The sequence below is a fragment of the Brienomyrus brachyistius genome, chromosome 6 (genome assembly GCF_023856365.1).
Source record: "Brienomyrus brachyistius isolate T26 chromosome 6, BBRACH_0.4, whole genome shotgun sequence".
Taxonomy (NCBI): domain Eukaryota; kingdom Metazoa; phylum Chordata; class Actinopteri; order Osteoglossiformes; family Mormyridae; genus Brienomyrus; species Brienomyrus brachyistius.
Genome location: NC_064538.1, coordinates 8729190 through 8748214, shown reverse-complemented (window position 1 = coordinate 8748214; position 19025 = coordinate 8729190). Strand labels below are relative to the sequence as shown.

At 39.7% G+C, this 19025-nt stretch overlaps 1 protein-coding gene across 1 annotated transcript; it reads right to left on the bottom strand.

Moving 5' to 3' along the window:
• Positions 1 to 3314: 3314 nt before the first annotated feature.
• wnt2bb (wingless-type MMTV integration site family, member 2Bb) lies at positions 3315 to 16004 on the bottom strand. Its single transcript, XM_049017953.1, has 5 exons — positions 15310 to 16004; positions 10371 to 10591; positions 8459 to 8736; positions 7883 to 8147; positions 3315 to 4571 (listed from the first exon to the last, which is right to left on the bottom strand). The coding sequence occupies exons 1-5, from the start codon at positions 15504 to 15506 to the stop codon at positions 4342 to 4344; spliced, it is 1191 nt and encodes a 396-aa protein (XP_048873910.1). The 5' UTR covers positions 15507 to 16004; the 3' UTR covers positions 3315 to 4341.
• Between the last annotated feature and the right edge of the window lie 3021 nt (positions 16005 to 19025).

The window sequence follows — 19025 nt, the reverse complement described above, 5'->3', positions numbered from 1 at the left end:
TTGTTCTCATGCAGGTTTCCTTGGGTTAGCTCAGTTTCCTCTTATACTTCACAGATATGAAATTAATTAGGTAACCGGCATCTTTGAATTGCCCATAGTGAGTGAAGGTGTATGTGTGTATGTCCATCCCACCCAGGTGGTAGCCCAAGCTAGTGTCCTATACTGTGTGAGCACCACCCTGGCCAGGATAAGCAGATGGAGTGACGATGGATGACAATGTCAGCAGATTACTATGCCGTCGTCACATAGTGATGAGAGGTTCCCCACATCCTCCTAAACACTAAACCTGTCTATGAACTAAACCTGTCATTTTACTGGTCTTTTATCAGAAAGTATAAGGACATGGAAAAAGTGCCCATGATTTTCATACTCATGGTTGAGTAGCGGGGTGGCATGATGGTGCAGTGGTTAGCACTGTTGCCTCACACCTCTGTGACCTGGGTTCGAGTCTCTGCCTGGGTCACATGTGTGTGGAGTTTACATGTTCTCCCCATGTCGTCGTGGGGTTTCCTCCGGGTTCTCTGGTTTCCCCCCCACAGTCCAAAAACATGCTGAGGCTAACTGGAGTTGATAAATTACCTGTAAGCGTGCATGTGTGAGTGAATGGTGTGTTGAAGTAGCTCTCAGTTTCAAAAAGGTTGGTGACCCCTGCCTTAGGGTTTCTGGTCCATGTTGACATGATAGCGTCATGCAGCTGCTGCAGAGCTTCTGTTCCACCACATCCCAAACCCTAATACTAACCCACAGAATCCCTTCTGTTGGATTCACATCTAATGAGTATTGGATTCAAATCTGGAGGCCACTGAAGTATCCTGAAGTCATTTTCATGTTCATGGAAACAGACTGAGATGATTTTTGCTTTGTGACATATATATAGTGTTTCTATCTGCTCATATTGCTTCACTTCCTGCTGGAAGTAGGTATTTGAAGATGTGTATATTCTGGCCATAAAAGGATATACATGGTCAGAAATAATACTCAGGCAGGCTGTGGCATTTAAATGATGCTGAGGTGGAATTAATGGGGCCCATTGTGTGCCAAGAAAACAACACCAGCCTGACACAAGGTAGGGTCCATGGATTCATGCTGTTGATGCGAAGCTCTGGCACTACCACCTGCAGGTTGCTGCAGAAACTTAGATTCATCAAACCATGTGACATTTATCTCAATCTTCAACTGTCCAGTTTTAGTGAACCTGTGCTCCTTACATAGCCTCAGTTTCCTGATCTTAGCTGATCAAGGTTCGACATGTTGTGTGTTCTAAGATGCTTTTCTGTTGTTGAGAAGGGTGGTCATTTGAGTCACTGTACCCTTTCTGTCTACTGAAACCAGTCTGGTTATTCTCTACCAACCTCTCTCATCAACAATGCGTTTCTGCCTTAAATTCTCCCCCCCCCCCATTCTGCATAATCTCCAGAGACTGTTGTAGAGACTGTAGTTTCTGAAATAATCGCACTGCCCTGTCTGGCACCAACAATCATGCCACCATCACATTTTTTCTTTCAGATTTGCATTAATTTCTCATCAAGATCTTGTATTGATGATAGGTGAGTTGTACCACTATGTATAGTCCTCTTCAGCACATCTCAAAGACGTTCGATGGGGTTAAGGTCAAGATTCTGTGGTGGCCGAATCATGTGCGAAAATGATTTCTCATACTCCCTGAACCACTCTTTGACAATCTGAGCCCAATGAATCTTTTGATTCTCATCCTGGAATATGCCCATGCCATTAGGAAAGAAAAAAATCCATTGATGGGGTCCCTTGGCCTTACAGTAGATTGTGATACTTAGCTGACTTCATTGTATTGCTGCATAATGTTGCTGAGCTATATTAATGATCCAATCACTGGCTCTTAAGTACTTGCTGATTTAATTTTTTTTTTGACCAGGCAGTGTATATAAGGGCTATAATGACTTTTGTGCCTGTAATGTCTCCTGCTCCCAGGCTATTGGATGATCCTCTTCCAACCAACACTTTACTCTTTCTGCCAGTACGATCAATTTATCAGGGGGTGTTAAGACTGCCCCAGTCTACCCCAGCTAGCAGCTGCTGTGTCACAGATCCAGTTATAGGCTCCTCTGTCATGCGCATCGCCTTTGGAAGCAGTGAAAAGCATTTAAACAGGCTATTAATGCTTCGTAATTGTTTTACAATGATGTTCTGCCTGAAAAATGCCTTGTGGTTGCCAGACCGCATGCTTAGCTGTAGTTCTGATGATCTGACAGATGCGATCTGTAACAAGTTCCCGCGGAGCGGCTGAACTCCCCAGTGTATTATTCAGCTGACTCCCGCTATTGCACATCTAACTTGTAGTAGGTCTATCAGAATGTGGCTTAATTTATAAGGAAAATTAGATATCTAATGTCATCTAATATTTCACATCTTCATACTCTTTATATACCCAGAATTTATTTTATAAATGTGTCACTGTGATGGTCACAAACAAATCAGATTCATTTGCTTCCATCTTATATATATATACCATGGCTGCTTCCTTCGACCCTTAAAAACCATACTTCCCTTGTCAGTCCAGGTTATCTCATATAAAGTCTGTGCACTTTTTGCAATGAAAGGAAATTAAAATAGTTTTTTCTTTGATCAGTTTCTTTATCTTATTTTTCAAAGAACAAATGAATGACTACAAAATACAGACATGTATTGTTCAAATTTAAGTATAATAAACCTGATTCATTTGTTGGCCCTTGGTTTGTTAATATGTTTATAGTATGATGAAAGTAGAAAAAGAAGGCTGATTTAAATAATATTGATTTATTTTTCAGCATTTACATATTTAAATCTACATGCGCTGGTAAATAACTCTACTGTACCCTATTGTCTAATGTACGTTTTCCCCATTCCAGTATCCCCGCCTTTGTGGGGATGTTCTCTTCTGAACATTTCCATCAGTCTGCATCTTGTAATTATACTCATAGAATGATTGTCTTTGTTGTGTCAGGGAAATAATAAGACTTAAAATGCCTGGGATCTTCCTTCGCTTAATGAGGCCACTGTGTGAAAACATCCTTTGGGTCTTTTGGCCACTTTGTTCCTGAAACTGTCACTATCGCTACCTTTCCTTTAAGTCTTGCATGAAAATCATAGGGCAGCTTTTGTTCTCCACACTGTTAATCTTGTTCAAAAAAATTGAATAGTAAATTGGGTGACCTGCTTCATAGTGAATGCAGCAGTGATCGGGTCGGGAAAACAGTTCTAGGTTGCAATGCTGTGTTCGGTTTGTTTCCCTTTGCAAATGTACTGAACTGGCAGAAGATGCTAAGTCATGAGTAAATGAAAAGCACGGCCTCCAGAGATTTACCAATGCAATATATTTATATGAACTTCTGTTTAGAAATATTGAGACAGTATACACAGGATATACAAGCAAGCTGGAGGAGAGGGAAGAAAAATACATCGCTGTACTTTCGAGTTTCAGAATCACAGTCAAGGACATTCCTCAAAAAAAAGGGAAGATCGCTGTTTAGTTGGATCTGCGCCGTCTGTCCTGATATCAGTCCATCTCAGATGTCTTTTCTTGGAATCAGTCAACAAATATGTCTGAATGTGACAATTTTGCTCACTTTATTAGCTAATGTCCTTAGTGCATGTTCATTTTCAGACAAGGGACACAACATAGATTTCTCTGTTTTAAATAATGTACTTTCTTGTCCATATTCAGACTTAGGGAAAAAGCAGTAATTGTAAACAGAGCAATGTCCAATGTTGAATCCATTCAACTCCGAGGTGCGTCTTCATGTTCAATAATAGTGCCGATTCCTGCCTCCACAATCTTATGCACAGAGTGCTGTTGCCACAGACAATTGAATGTGTGACATTCCATTGTCATAAGAAGATACTGAGCAGGGATGGCACATATTTACTCTATGATACACAAACCAGTAGATTAAAAACATTTGTAAATACTGTAATTACACAGAATTGCCATATTATTACTGCAAAAGCTCAAAATGAGTTTTTTGGGAAAACTGTCCTTAAAAGCATCCTGACAGCAGTGCGTTGTTTTTGCCCAACAACAGTCAAATGAACGAAATACTCCAACTGCCACTTATTACCATCAACGGATAAAAAAAAAATATTCACAGTTTTAAGGAAATTGCAGCCCTCATTTGTACAGTCCCATTCAAAATACAAAAAAAACGGGACATTTAATGAGTGTGTTGTGCAAGGACCTCATAGAAAATGTAGTTTAGTGCTTTTGCAGGGATACTGTAGTTAAATGAAAACCATGCAACAGGAAGTGTGGAGAGTGGTTGGATCAGGGATTATGAGGGTAGACTCTATATCCCAGAATTCAACGGCCCACTAGAAATTTGTAGGTCCTCAGGTTTGGTCTGCCCATTCAGCGCGCTTGGGCGCTTTGCACGTGTGGACGTCCACTGCCTCTTCGCAGTCCCTGCATTCTACAGCGCAGCACCACTTGAACTTGCACTCGCATTTGGTGATGCGTTTGATGCGGGTGGTGTCATAGCCCCGCCCACAGCACATGACCTCACAGCCATCTGTACCTCGAGATGACTTGTTGCAGACACGCCCTGCTGTGCCGAGGGAACCTAGAGGGAACAGAGTAAATGATTTAAAACTTGTTTACAGCCATGCCTTATGTATATTTCTTAACATTTACACAGAATGGGTAAGGTGCAAACAGTAGCTATTTCTCCATATGTAATAAATACAAAAATATATTGGTACATTTCATAAAGACTCAATAGCGGCAAATATGTTTTGCAAAGGCATAGATTTTAAGGACTGTGGCAAAGGTTTGTTAAATTACACCCATGTGAGGACTGTAACAACAGTTCTCTAATAAATATCAACATGAAACCTACATGTAAGATACAGGGATAGATAGATGTCATTAGCCTGTATATATAAACCGTACTGCGATGGGCTGGCCCCCCGTCCTGGGTTGTTCCTGCCTCGTGCCCATTGCTTCCGGGATAGGCTCTGGACACCCCGCGACCCAGTAGGATAAGCGGTTTGGAAAATGGATGGATGGATGGATATAAACCGTAATTTGTATGTGGATTTGGTGTTGACTGAGTCGTGTCTCTGATTAGGAAGGTTTCATTTATGTACATCCTACGCTGTACTGAACCATACACTGGGGCCTAGAGTACAGGGAATGGCTACACCGGTCAAAGCAATGATGTGTCTGATAACGGGAATCTCTGTTCGATCCCCAGCTGTCTGTGGTGCGGAACCCTAGAAAATTCGTTTGAGTTATGTTTGCTGTTTTACATCGCTAAATTCCATTTATTGTCATTGCTGTGATGCAACATTTACTGTCAGCTGGGCGCCTACCTGGGCTTAGGGTAGGATCAAGAGTATAGGACTCTGCCTCAAGCATGTCATATCGCTTGATGAAACCAGTGGACCACAGAGTGAAAAGAATAGTTGAAAGCATAGACATCTCCAACCCTCTTGTTATGGGATTTGCTCTTTATCTGGGAGGCCTGTGATAGAATTATTTAACTTTTGCAGATTTGGAGGCAAATGGGGAAAATATATAAAAAGTAAACATAAAATCCCCATAATTCACTTGTGAGAATCATACTAACAATGAAGTGGAAGATTAGAAAATTGAGCTTGTTGTGGCCTTAGGGTGTGAATTCTGAGATAACCAAGAACTTATGGAAGAATTATTGACTGCCCAATGGTGTCAGCAATACAAGTCCTCCCTCACTGCACCCCATCAGTGAGAATTTCTAGTTTAAAAGCATCAGGAAAAGAAGACTATAACATTTACGGGCTCAATTACCAGTTATGTAATTAAATTCTGCCTTAAATAAAGTAATGTGTGTACCACGCACTGGCTAAGAGATATAGCAGATTACAATGTTTCATACCTCTCTAGTGTCTGAAGCCTACAGTACCTTTAGCTCAAAGGCTTAACAGATAAAGCAGTGCTGCATGACCGGTAATTAACAGACCACTGGAACCCGGCCCGCCCTCAGCCAAACTCACTGGAGAGGCCTGATGAGTAAAGGCTGGCATAATGATGTAGTCAGTGAAGCCATTGAAGGGCATCCAACACAACTGGGGTTTCTATGCTTTGTGTGAAAGGCAGCATGATGCGGCCATAGACCTAATTGTTTACATATTTTGGACTGTCTTCAGTTTTTGTTGAAGTCATGGTATGAAAACAGAAAATCCTTCAACATCCGTCGGCCGGCTGCTGTACGTAGCTTTAATATTCATGTTAAGTAAGATATAATACAGTATCAACAAGGAAAATTATATGTGTCATCTTAAGAACTTTGGGGGGTTGAAGTAAATAAGCTGTTTCTAAGGAAAACCATCTGAATATCTTGGAATGGCTACAAGGAAATGTCATGGTATTGCAGTCACTAGAATTTTGGATGAGAGCACAAAACATGACAAAACAAGCACACACACACACACACACACACACACACACACACACATACACAGATATTTCAGCAAAGTTTTGGCAAGGAATTTTCTACTGAATTGAATGCTAACCACTTGTCATTCTATCAGTATAATTAACAAATGTGAAAAACGTGTATTAGTTTTCTTATATCACAAATTCACTAATAAATGGACGTAAAGGTCAACTTAAAGTTGTTTCACCATTTGGTTGGAGGTAAATTCCACCCTGTTTGGCGTAAAGTGGGTGGAAATGAGCCATTGGTCAATTATAGATCAACAGTGTGCTAACATATAGTTGAATAATTGATTTCTTTTTAAAATGTTGATATTTTATTAATAATTTCTATAATTTTGCCCCATGGTGCAGTGTAGCAGAGATAAACTAAAACTATACACATAATTCATGAATTTCATAAAAATCATTTCAATTATCAGTGTTTAAAACGTCTTTATATTCATATTTATCACTGCTTTCTTCCACTATGAGCAGTAACATCATAATTTCATCACAACGTATGACCCATATGTCATACAGCTGAAAATGACAATAAAGGCACAGACTTTTGACCAGAATAAACATGATGGAAATTATGAAACTCATTTTTAATGCTTGGGGCGGCATGGGGGTGCAGTGGTTAGCACTGTTGCCTCACACCTCTGGGACCCGGGTTCGAGTCTCCGACTGGGTTGCATGTGTGCGGAGTTTGCATGTTCTCTCCATGTCGTCGTGGGGTTTCCTCCGGGTACTCCGGTTTCCCCCCACAGTCCAAAGACATACTGAGGCTGATTGGAGTTACTAAAAATTGCCCATGTGTGTGTGCCCTGCGATGGGCTGGCCCCCCATCCTGGGTTGTTCCCTACCTCGTGCCCATAGCTTTTGGGATAGGCTCTGGACCCCCCATGACCCAGAAGGATAAGCGGATTGGAAAATGGATGGATTTTTAATGCTTATTGATCTTTCCACTATTTCTATTTCCGCTACTTCTGCACCCTAAATAATGTTACTTCCTGGAGGATAATGTCATAAATAGACTTGATTTTATTGTTTAAAGAGACGTTACAGCAGAGACTACGAGGACAGAACGGGATGTTAAGGATAAGAGAAAAAAACCTCAAAATCCATTACCTACTAAAACAACATCTTCATTCAAAATATTTTAGTTGAAACAAATTAATTAGTGAATAAATAAAAATAACGAACATCTTGAAAATGTATACTTATTTGCCATATTGTGTAGAAATTTATGCCTAGCACCTGGAGATGTAGCAAATTCCATAGCATCCACTTAAACCAGAATGGTGAAACAGCCTAAAATTGACCTTGAACTCTACGTATTTTTGATTTCATGATAAAGGAAAATTAATAATTATATAGGATACAATGCTCAGGAAGGATTCAAGCTATGTCAATATTCCAGATTCCCAAGTTTCCTAATATTTCGAATTTTCCCATTTCTATGTTACCCACCTGCTGCTTTGTCCATGAGGCAGTAGTCAGGTGAATTCTCAAAGTAGACCAGGTCATTCTTGGTGGCCTTCCTGAAGTCCTTGTTGGCCACTGTGAATCCCGTACCGTCCTGGTTCATGGTGACCTCAATGGCACCATTATACTTCTTGCGAAGGTAATCTCCAGTCTTACGGAAGTCGGACATAGCCAGCCAACATGTTCTTAGAGTGCACGAGCCACTAACACCGTGACATTTGCACTCCAGATTCATAAAGCGCTTCACAGCCTGCCAAGTAGAACATGTTATGATGAATAAGACAAAGCAACCAGACTTATATAAGTATTTTAAAAACCACAGACTAACAAAAACTGATGAAGCCATGCATTGATTCATTGTGCACATTATCATGCTAGCTTAACCTAGGCTGGAAGTGCCAGAGAACAATGTGTAGGTTCTTCTTAAGGAGAATGGTCTCCCTGAAAATATTTCACTCCATTTTTTATGCAATCATCCACCATGATAAAACAGATAAGCTTCTGCTTAGAAGCAGCAGCAATGATTTAGAAATGTTCACAGACGTCGGGAGGTGCTCTCACCATCCTCCCACAGCGGTTGTTGTGGAGGTTCATCAGTGCTCGTGCATCCCTCACTGTCTTCTCTTTAGCATCCACAAAAACCTTCGCGAATTTAATGCCGTAATTGATGTTGTCACTACAGCCTCCCCAGTCAAAGTCACCCCTGCTGTCGCTGGCCCGACCCCTCTTGTGGGGGTCACAGTTGCAGGTCTTGAGCTCCCCCTGGCTGCAGGCCCTGGTGATAGCGTAGACCACACCCGCCGAGGATATGGCATATACGAATGCGGCTTCTCGGCTGCCTGTATAGGAAACATCGCAGGAGAACGATCACCACATAGCACTTCTCCGCTTGAGAATGTCTGTCTCAATTTCCAGAATATTTTCCATTTTATTTCAGGAAAGAAAGACACGAAAACAGCTGTGCACAAATGTACTACAACGGGCTGCTTTGTACTGAACATATATGTTTCATCTTCTATCTGTCCCTCTATCCCAGAAACTCTTATCCAGTTTAAGACTGTGGCTGAGCCTACACCCCAATCAGAAAGACCCCAGTTCAACATGTGGACAACTTGAAGCCCCCAGACGAAATAATTAGCATGAAATCTACCCTCAAATATATTGCTTTAAACACTTTTGTCACAAATATTTAAGACGCTTCGAAAAACCGATGATTGGCAGTTTCTTTGACTCCTTAGACTAAGGCCCGCTGGGTGAGTGAAATTCAGGCTTTCTTGAGCATTGATTCTGCATTTTCATCCATATGAGTGGCATATGGTTGGGATTCTGTCCATAGCTATGCAGCCGCATGGTGACAACAAGCTATCGCTGCCTGGCAGCATGTGCCATACAGATGACTGACTTCCAAGCACTGAGGTGTGTTTTTATTAAGGGAAGCAGAGTCTGTGGGTGATCCGGTCTATTTTAGCCTTTCTGCTGTTTTCCATTTCATATAGTGAATTAGAGAACCAGTGATCAGTCAGACAGGGTCTGCCAGAAATGTCTTTCCAAATATTTACATCTCCTATTACTGTTTATACGTCGCCCGTGTGGACGTGTCTGCTACTTGTTTTCTAAGAACACCCACTCTCATCCAGTCTAACCATTAGGGAAAGGTAATAGACCATAGGAGATAACAAAGTCACCTAATTGTACATTCTCATTTTTGACACAAATAAACAAACAATAGAACATACGTAAGTACAGCCTCTCCCCAACTCACGATGGGGCTACATTCTGATAAAAAGTAATCGTAAGGGTGAAAATGTATTTTAATACAGTATACCTAACCCCACGAACATCATAGCCCAGTCTAGCCTACCTTAAACACATGTTTCGAACACTTACATTAACAGAACAGACGGAACAGACTCAAACTCACAATAACCCCCCAGAAGGGAAACTTTTATGACTGGGAAAGATGAATGGCCTTTCCCCAAAATATGACAGCATGTCTGGAGAAATGCAAACCACTCACTGGCCTACTCTGAGTCTGGTTTCTGGCACCGATGAACCAGGAGGATGACAGCGGTCATACTTTTACCGCTTCCCGTGTTTATCGACCATGACCGGAGTAATGTGGACATCCATTAGAGAGGGTAAATACATAAACACATGTGTAAGTGTTAATTTGTCCATATCTGCTGACCATGTCCATATCTCTACATTTGCATTAATGTTCATGAATGTGAGTAAGGGTGTGTATGGGTACAGTAAAAGCACAGCTGCGAGACTCTACATCATTTGTCACGGGTCAGGATTTATTTCTGTTCACTCTTGTGATGTATGAAGTCTGATTTACATAGTGAGGGAGAGCATCTGTAAGTGTTTAGGGCCCAATATATTGTTGACCTTTCTTTACTTTAGCTTAAATGGATGCACAGTGTACTTCCTTCCACGCATATATTTTTTTCTAATAAAATTGCAGACTTACTGCGCAGCATAACGCGTCCAAAAACGGTGTGGTCCCGGTCCAGGGTGCTGCAGTTCCAGCGGTGGTGGCGAAACTGGTGCTGACACTCGCGGATCCACTCCTTCGCGCCCTCGCCGATGGACTGCATGATGTCAGGATGCCGCTGACACAGCTGCCGCTGCTTGTTGACCAGACCTGGGATATTGTCACAAATGACACGGGCGCCTAGCGCCCCGATGTACCTGCAAGAAGCAGAGGTGGACAGTGACACCTTAAGCATCGCAGTGACATTTAAGAAATAGTACATTCCTGAAAAATATGACATTTCACAATGAATGACTTTGTTCCCGTAAAAGGAATTTTCTTGGCCAAAAATATATTGTTTTGTCATTTAAATTTATTGTAGTAGTGGTCAAAATATATTTTCACCAGAGCATCTAAATGAGATTTTACAGAAAAGCAAAGGAGAAAATGACTTGACCGTAGAAGATCATAGAATTAAGAACTGATTTAGCCTGTATAACCTCATTAAAACCAAGGCAAGATGTGCTGAAAGTTGTCAGCATTACAAACAAAGAAGTCATGCAGTCTCTCAATCCATAGTCTTCCAGGAGAGGGCCTCCACATTTTCACTAAATGTATCTTTGGCCGAAAGAAACGTTGAGATGATGCAATACCGAATTTCGCTATTTGCCTGCCTCCACTGGTCTGGTATTTGCTTGCGTGGGTGAGAGTAAGCCCCTTTGCGAACCTTGGAATTTGAGCTTGCGTACAAGTGCGGGACCTTGTGCTATGCTTGCATTCATCATGGTACCAGCACTGGAAGGTGAGAGAGACTCTCCCGCCACAGTGGTTGTTTTCCCCCCTGTATTCCTACCCTTTCGTGTCAGGGACACTGCACGCAGGAATTGCGTTTACTCCTGCACTGGAGTCATACACAGATGCCATTGCATTGTAGGTTTAAATCACGGTTGGGGCTGAAATATAACGATATAGACTTGAACATTCTTAATGACGCCAGTCTACCATGAGGCACTGTAACAAAACTGATGAGGGGAGACACCCCGTCTATAATATATAAATTGTCCCATTAACCCTAACTTTGCAGTTTTTATTTTTAATGTTGTACATTCACAGCGTATGCATCTGTAATCATAGCTATATTGTACATTATATTCTTTCTACATTTGTTTTCTTAATCACCTCTCAGCAATAAATAAAGGGCAATTTAATACCTGATTAAAAGCACATGGGGCATGTGGAATGGAATCAAGTAAGGGCTGGGATTCAGATGAGGTGATTCAGCAAATTCCCGACACAAATGTGGAGACCACTCCAATACTGTTAAAGCCCTTATATTTACAGTAAGGACACTGCTATACTCTCTTGTGTTGTGTCTCCTCTTATTCCTGTGTTTCCCTCCTCAAATGTGGGATACCCTTCAAGATTATGACTCAAACCAAGAGGTTATCAGATTAATTACTCATATACTTTATCTTCAGGGCAGTCTTACCAATAAGTTTCACAAGGAAGAACACAGCTAAGTGTTTAAAACAGCCCTGCTGTAAGATAGACCAGGAGATCAAGTAGATTTGGCAGATGACATGTCAGTAGTGCTAATTGCTTCCTGATGGCCTCTTGAGGTGTGAACAAAGACCCAAGGCTCGTCAGTGTGTCTCTTCCCGACCCCAGGCGTGTGCTCCGGGCTAGGTTTGACCAAGCTTGTTGGCTGCTGTGCTGCTCCGGGGCCTTTTATGGTAGCTGTAAATCAATAGACCCAGGGCTACAATAACATGTCGTAAAAAAAAAAAGCCCTGTGTGGGCTAAGTGTTGACGTTCATGGGATCGAGCGTGATGGTGGTGACGAGAGGTAGGGTTGGAATGAAAGGAGACAGGATGTGGGGCCGTTCAAGTACAACGTACCACAGGGAAAATGTATCTCGCTGAAATGGTCAAGAATGATTAACATGACCATTGCAGGATAACCAAACAAATATTACAAGTGCTATAAAATCATGTTAGCCTTGGGTTTCTCTCCTGAAACCACACAGATCCCTTGAGCATAGTCAAGTGTAGAAAACTACCCATGCCAACTGTCAACTCAAATTCCACAAATTTCCCTCTTTCAGTTTCTAATAAGGTATTCCTTGGTAAAAGGATCCCTGATTACACTTTAACTGGCGATAATTGGTTACAATTATGTGACTTCATAAAAAAGGCAATTAATGTTATGTAACAAAATTATTTCCCCCTTGCAGTGCGATTTTTAGCAAAAAATAAAGAATACGCTGCATAATGTACAACGGAATAAGTCATGGAGAACATGGGCTACTAACTTCACTAGAACAAACACAGACAGCACATAATTTTCTGTTTAAAACTAATTTAAGAAGTCTCTGTATTTATCCATCATTGGTTATTTCAGCATGATTCTCTGGTACCTTTGCCTTGTATTTCTTATGTACATTGGTAAACAAATTATATAATAGTGCATAAATAAATAGCAAATAATAAAGGGTCACCTTCATAATGCACCTTCATAATGCACCTTCATAATACATTCACAAGCAGCATGCAAGTACACTTTAACATCCTAACATCCCATAACAGCTTTAATATACATTAATAACAAACATTACATGATCATAAACATTGTTATTATATAATGTTTGTTATTAATGTATATTAAAGCTGTCATGGGATGTTAGGATGTGTATGAATGTTTTATGAATACTTCATGAATACATTATGAAGGTGTACTGAATGTTGTATGAATGCAATATAAAAGCATTATGAAGGTGCAGTTAGTGCAAAGCGTTAACCAATAAAGTCTTTTCAGTGAAGGTTAATCTGCTCATTCATTTCATAAAGATCCATGAGTAATACTAATTTATTCTCTTCCACATGAAACTGACTTTACTCTTCTGGGATTTAGGTAGGAACTGGAAATGCTCTCTATAATCAATGTGCATATTATTAATATTTAGTGTATTATATTACTATATTACTGATTCCTGCACTTGTTGTTTTTGGTCAGTCTTACTATTTGATGTGGTGGTCAAAGGAGTTACTGACATTTAATTACAAAGCAATTATTAGCCAAAACAAGGTCTTGCCTAATCAGGTATCACAACCATTTCCTCAACAACCACAAGCGGAATTCAAGAGATAGGGCTAATTTGTATCTCAAGTTTCATGCAAGGGAAGTAGACAAACTCTTGCTTGACTCCAAAGCTGACAACTGGTGCACTAACAAAGGTTCAATGACTCCTTTCCTTTGCTGAGACTGCAGCCGACTGAGTGCATGCTATCGATATGCTGTGATAAACAACAACCCACAGATAACCGTTATCATTTCTCATGACAATGAATAAACTTTCATGTGATAAATATCAATGCTAAATAAAGAGGAACAGACAGCTAGAAATACATCACTGATGGAAACGAATGTGCAGGATATATGTTATCTATTTCTAAAAATAATGCCGAATTCATATGCATCCCCTTCTTAGGTATGTTGTGGTATTTGGTTTCTTTATGTAAGATTCCCTATAGCCTCTCATTGAATTAAACATTCATATCCACTACATATTCAGAGGCTCATGGTTTACTAAATTAAATTAAATTAAAATTATGGTCTTATTATAGATATTAGTTTTATGAAATGGCTTTATTGCCTTAGTGATAATAGGAAATCGTAGCACAGGTTCTAATAATACCAACTCATCGCCACGGCAATAATGAATAGAGGAATTATCTGGAAGCGGAGATCCCTCTTTAACTGTTGTTTATTTATTTATTTATTTATTTTTAGTTTAACGTCCAACGCAATTCTTCAAAGCATCGGAGACATATCTTACCCTAATGCACTCCAGTCTGGTATACATTCATATCGTCATTCAAATGTCATATTTATTTTGAATATGAATACATATATGACTTCATATCATTTATATTATACAAAAAATTCAAAGTATCTTTCATTAAATGTAACGCTTCCTTTTCACATGAATAAATTATACACATAATGAAAAAAATCTAGTAACAATGATCATGCTTAGTCTTTCAAATTTTCCCATAATAAACCTTTTCGTTTCAGTTATTTCAATTGCAATGGGTTATTTAATAATGTTTCAACAAAATCAATACTCGATCGGTTCTGCGAGGGGCTGCAAGGAGCCCATGTCCAGAAAAAAAATATAATTCGTAACAGGTGCTGCGTCCTTAGTAACGCTGCACCGTAACTGAACTTGAAGATTCAGAAAAAAACATTTTGAAAAATATTTGTAATATGTCATTTTTAAATAGTATTAATTAAAAATAAAACATTTAAGGGCGTGCATCAGTGCAAGCAAAAAAAGGTATAATTATGAATAATAAGTAAATAATACGTTAACAATAATAAAATGTAAAATTTTTAAATACGAGAAAATGTATGTGAAGTAGAATACTTTAACTCGCTACATGCATTTTAATTGGGGCCAAAGTGAAAGGATTTCGGTAACCGTGCTAATGCGACTGATTATCGTTACACATTATAAATTCTACAGTCCAAGAAAATTTGTCTCTTATTCATGCGTTTGCCTCATTAATTTCTTCCGGAACCTAAACCATATAGTCATATATAAATCGATTCGAGCACGGTATTTTAGAGGGATTTTTTCCTATTCAAAATACACAATAAACTCAACAGATGTTTACTTCATTGTCGTGCATCGTACACCTGGGTCTTGTATTGTGTTGTTAAACAAGTAACAAGTTTCTTCGCCCCTCCATTAATGATACATCGTAATCCCGCAGAGAGACTTCAAACTGATGTGGAAGACAATGTGAACAATCAGGCATTTCTAACATGTGAAAAATAAACGCAAAGTATGGAGGGATTTGCAAGTGTGTGTGTGTGTGAGAGAGAGAGAGAGAGAGAAAACGAGAAGCCTTTGAATATGAGGCTTGTACTTACCACCAGGAGGAATCCACTCTGGGCGTGAGCATGAGAAGTAGGAGAATAAAGGCAAAGTATAGCCTAGAGGTGGCATTTGAACCGTCTGAAGAAGTTGCCCCATTTCTAGATTGATGTCTTAATCCTAGGCCTCCCATGACTGTGGAATGGTGATTATGAGTCCGGGAAGAACCTCGAGTTTTGCTTAAACCAAACATGCCGATGTCTTTTCTCTAATAAACAAATAAAATTGATTTAATAGATAAATAAGAGTTCCTAATATCGGTCTTCTCTTTTCCTCTCACGAGAATGATTGGCGTTACTAGCAGACATAGCTCTCTGAATAAACTCTTCTGTATTGCCAGTAACTGTGTTGGTTACGAGTCTTATACCAGATTTCCTTATTTGCCGCGGTTTAATATATTCCACCCGTTGGTGTTAAATAACTGTCTGATGCTGGCAAAATAATCCAAGTTTGCGGGATGCTGTGCAGTTGAACGATATCTATTCTTTTTCAAGGCGTCTCAGTTAAGTGGTATTTTCATACAGCACTGATAAAATAAAATGCACTGGAAAATCTGCGTAAATATGTTATTTTTCTTGTTTCTTGTTTGTTTGCTCTCCCTCAAAACGAGAAATGCTCCAAGTCCTTTTTTCGTTCGGGTATTTCTCCCTGCTTCCCAGAAATAAACAGGCGTTGAAGTGAAGAAAGTGTAAACTGAGGAGCGGTGGTTTGGGGGGGTGGGGGGGGGCGAAAAAAAACGATGACAGTTCTCTTCCCTCTGTTTTCTCATTGGATAGAGTCAGTGGGGGACGGAGGGATGTCTTCGGTGGTTGCGTGGTGTAAGCAGCTCCGCTCACCGCTGGGACACAGATGCCGAGGCTATCTGGAACTGTCGGTGGTACCAAGCCACCTGCCGATGTCGCTGATTCATAAATTTGCTAGGATACCATAATGCTTCATTGCACTGTGCCCCCCACCCAAGCCACAAAAAAGAAAAAAAAAACTTTGCACTTTCCAACTTGTCATCACGGGGATCTAAAACAGAAGCGATATTGTAGCTACTTCTTTCACATACACACACATTCCTTAAATGTGTTTGAATTAATTTTGTGTTGCCAACTTATCAGTTAACATTAACAGCATTCATGCAAGACGTCTGTCATTATAGTTGTTTCAAAGCATCACGACATCTTATTTAGTAATTATTTGGAGTTAAACATTTTCAGCTTTTATGCCGGAACTTTTTTTCCCACCGTATATTATATCACAAACCTTAGATCAGCGGCATAAAATAAATTTAACAGATTTCCTGTAATACATCATGTGCTGATATATAGATAAAGCTATAAGAAGTATATAAACGAAGCGGTATCACTCTATTCATTTTTCAAAAATACAGCTACGTAATGGAAATACTTTTGAAAGTAACAACATAAAAATTACGATGTTTAACATTTATTAACGTCTCTCCATACATTAAAAACATATAACATAAATACTTCCAACAATTTTACTTGTATTAGTCCATGAACGCATAAGCGGAAAATAATGCATAACTTGTAAAGCTACAGTTGTATCACATTTTATTTATATTTAGCTAATCACGCATTTTCCATAAAATGCCACCATTAAATAGGGTAAATATGCAAGTGTCGAATGAGATTTATTGGTTTGTTTATTATAGATTTTTTATTGTGTACTGCAGGGTGGACCATGTCTACGGATAACAGCAACTTTCATGTCGGCGACATGAAAGTGGAAAGTGTCATTTTGGGATTAGGGACGAAGAACTGCACAGGGGAATCCGCCCTTCTAATCCAGAATCGAAGAGCAGTGCGCCACCAACTATACTTATCAACATGCAACGGCTTTTTTCGTATCAAAAACGACACTTAGGAAAATTAACAAACGTTATAATTAATGGAATATCATGTTACAACACTATTTTTATATGAAACACATCCATCCGTTCTTTCATGTTTCAACTGGTTATCCATTAGAGGGTTGTAGGGAATCTGGAACCTGTTCTATAGGCAGGGGCACAAAGCGGGGTAATGCCTACCCCAGCAGCATGCTGGCCGTACCATACTTAAAATCAAATGCTGCGTGTCTATCTGCGTGAATATAATGTGGTGCAATAGTGAAAGAAAGTGTTAAAATCTATTTACCAGTGTTGTAAGTGTATATTTGCTGGGGGGAAAACTATTTAATATAACAATACATGCAAATGATCAGGGCTGAGTTTCCTGAAACCTTAACGCTACGTCGTTCGTAGCTTCTACCTTAAGTTGTCTCTTATCCCTCCGATATGTTTCCTGAAACGTTCTTAGTTAAGTATATCTTCCGTAAGAAATTCTTTCGTAAGGTTGGTTTGAGCTTCTCTTACTTGTCTCTTATTGCTGTTGTCAGCTCATACTGCTTATTTAAAATAAGACTGACATATTTAAGGGTACAAAAATCGCTTAGCTAAAAATGAATTATCTATATGATAAAATTATTTTGTCTGATGCATGACCATGATCTTTGTTAGGTTTCGTTCTTGCGCACCGAATGAGCGGCGAATTCACCTCAGTAATGCGCCGATTCATAATGAAAGACAAGGAATTATTGTATTGACGAGGATTATGTATTTATTTATTAATAGGGAAGAAAACTGAGATTCTGCCCATACTCGGGTGGACGCTCTCCCCCTACTGTATTTCCTAAGCCCCCCGGAATGCACACACCTCTGTAAATGTGCCAAGGTCACAGTGTATCAAATCTTTAGTTCTTGAACTTGATGAGAGTCGACACTGCGGGTTCATTCGCGTATTTATCGAATATATTTTCCTCAAAAAGCACCTCTTAGTAGTCCTTAGACTTAGTTCTCAAGAACATACGACGTTCCCTTATGTTAAGACAGCAAGGCAAATTTTCCTTCGGCCGTTGGACATTTGCTCGTCCCTATATCAACGACAAGCACACAAATTGGTCCACGCAGATGTTTCATAGAACAAATAAAAATAAAATGGTGATACTACATGCAATCTGGTGAGTCGGGTTCGTGCACCCAGTCGGCGAAAACAATATTTACGGTTAGATGATTCAATTTGTTAATTTTGTATTTTATTTTTAGGTTCTCCCCAGTTCTGATTAATGCGATATTTTGAATAGTTCCCGCAATGTTATATTTATAAAGAACACCACGTTCTCTCATGCGGCAATCAAGCAATTGCTGCATGGAGGGAATAATCAATTCGCGAGGCATCGATGTGAAACAATTACTGTAGGTCTCCCTTGAACAACCTCTTGGGTTAAGCGATTGTTCGGGAAACATACGTAGAAAAACAAATACCTTTCGTAAGACGCCTAGAGTCATCGTTATCGGGAAACCCAGCCAAGTAACATAATAAAGAGTAACAACATTTTCTTATGTTCTCCAAACAGTCACCTGCAGAAGAACTCGCTTCGATTTTCAAACCTGTCCTCGGCAGCACCCGTTAAATTATACATCTAGCCCCCTTTATTAGTTAACTTGATGAGGTATTGATTAGTCAAACATTAATAGTTCAGTCAATAAATATATATGGGTTATGCACTAAACAAAAAAATATATAATTATCAAGCAGACAAAACACATGCATGCACACACGCGCGCACATTTGCATCAGTGTTTAAAGTGTAAAGAAGAAAAAAGATCCGACACTAACCTTGTTATTCACTACCGGTAAAAAAATAGATGTGCCGATATACC

Bases quoted from the DNA above. Each gene is read 5' to 3' on its own strand.
- wnt2bb (XM_049017953.1), bottom strand. From the start codon at position 15,506: ATGTTTGGTTTAAGCAAAACTCGAGGTTCTTCCCGGACTCATAATCAC. The intron at 10,592-15,309 runs GTAAGTACAAGC...TGCTTCTTGCAG, and splicing joins AGAGTGGATTCCTCCTGGTG to GTACATCGGGGCGCTAGGCG. The intron at 8,148-8,458 runs GTGAGAGCACCT...TCTACTTGGCAG, and splicing joins ACAACCGCTGTGGGAGGATG to GCTGTGAAGCGCTTTATGAA.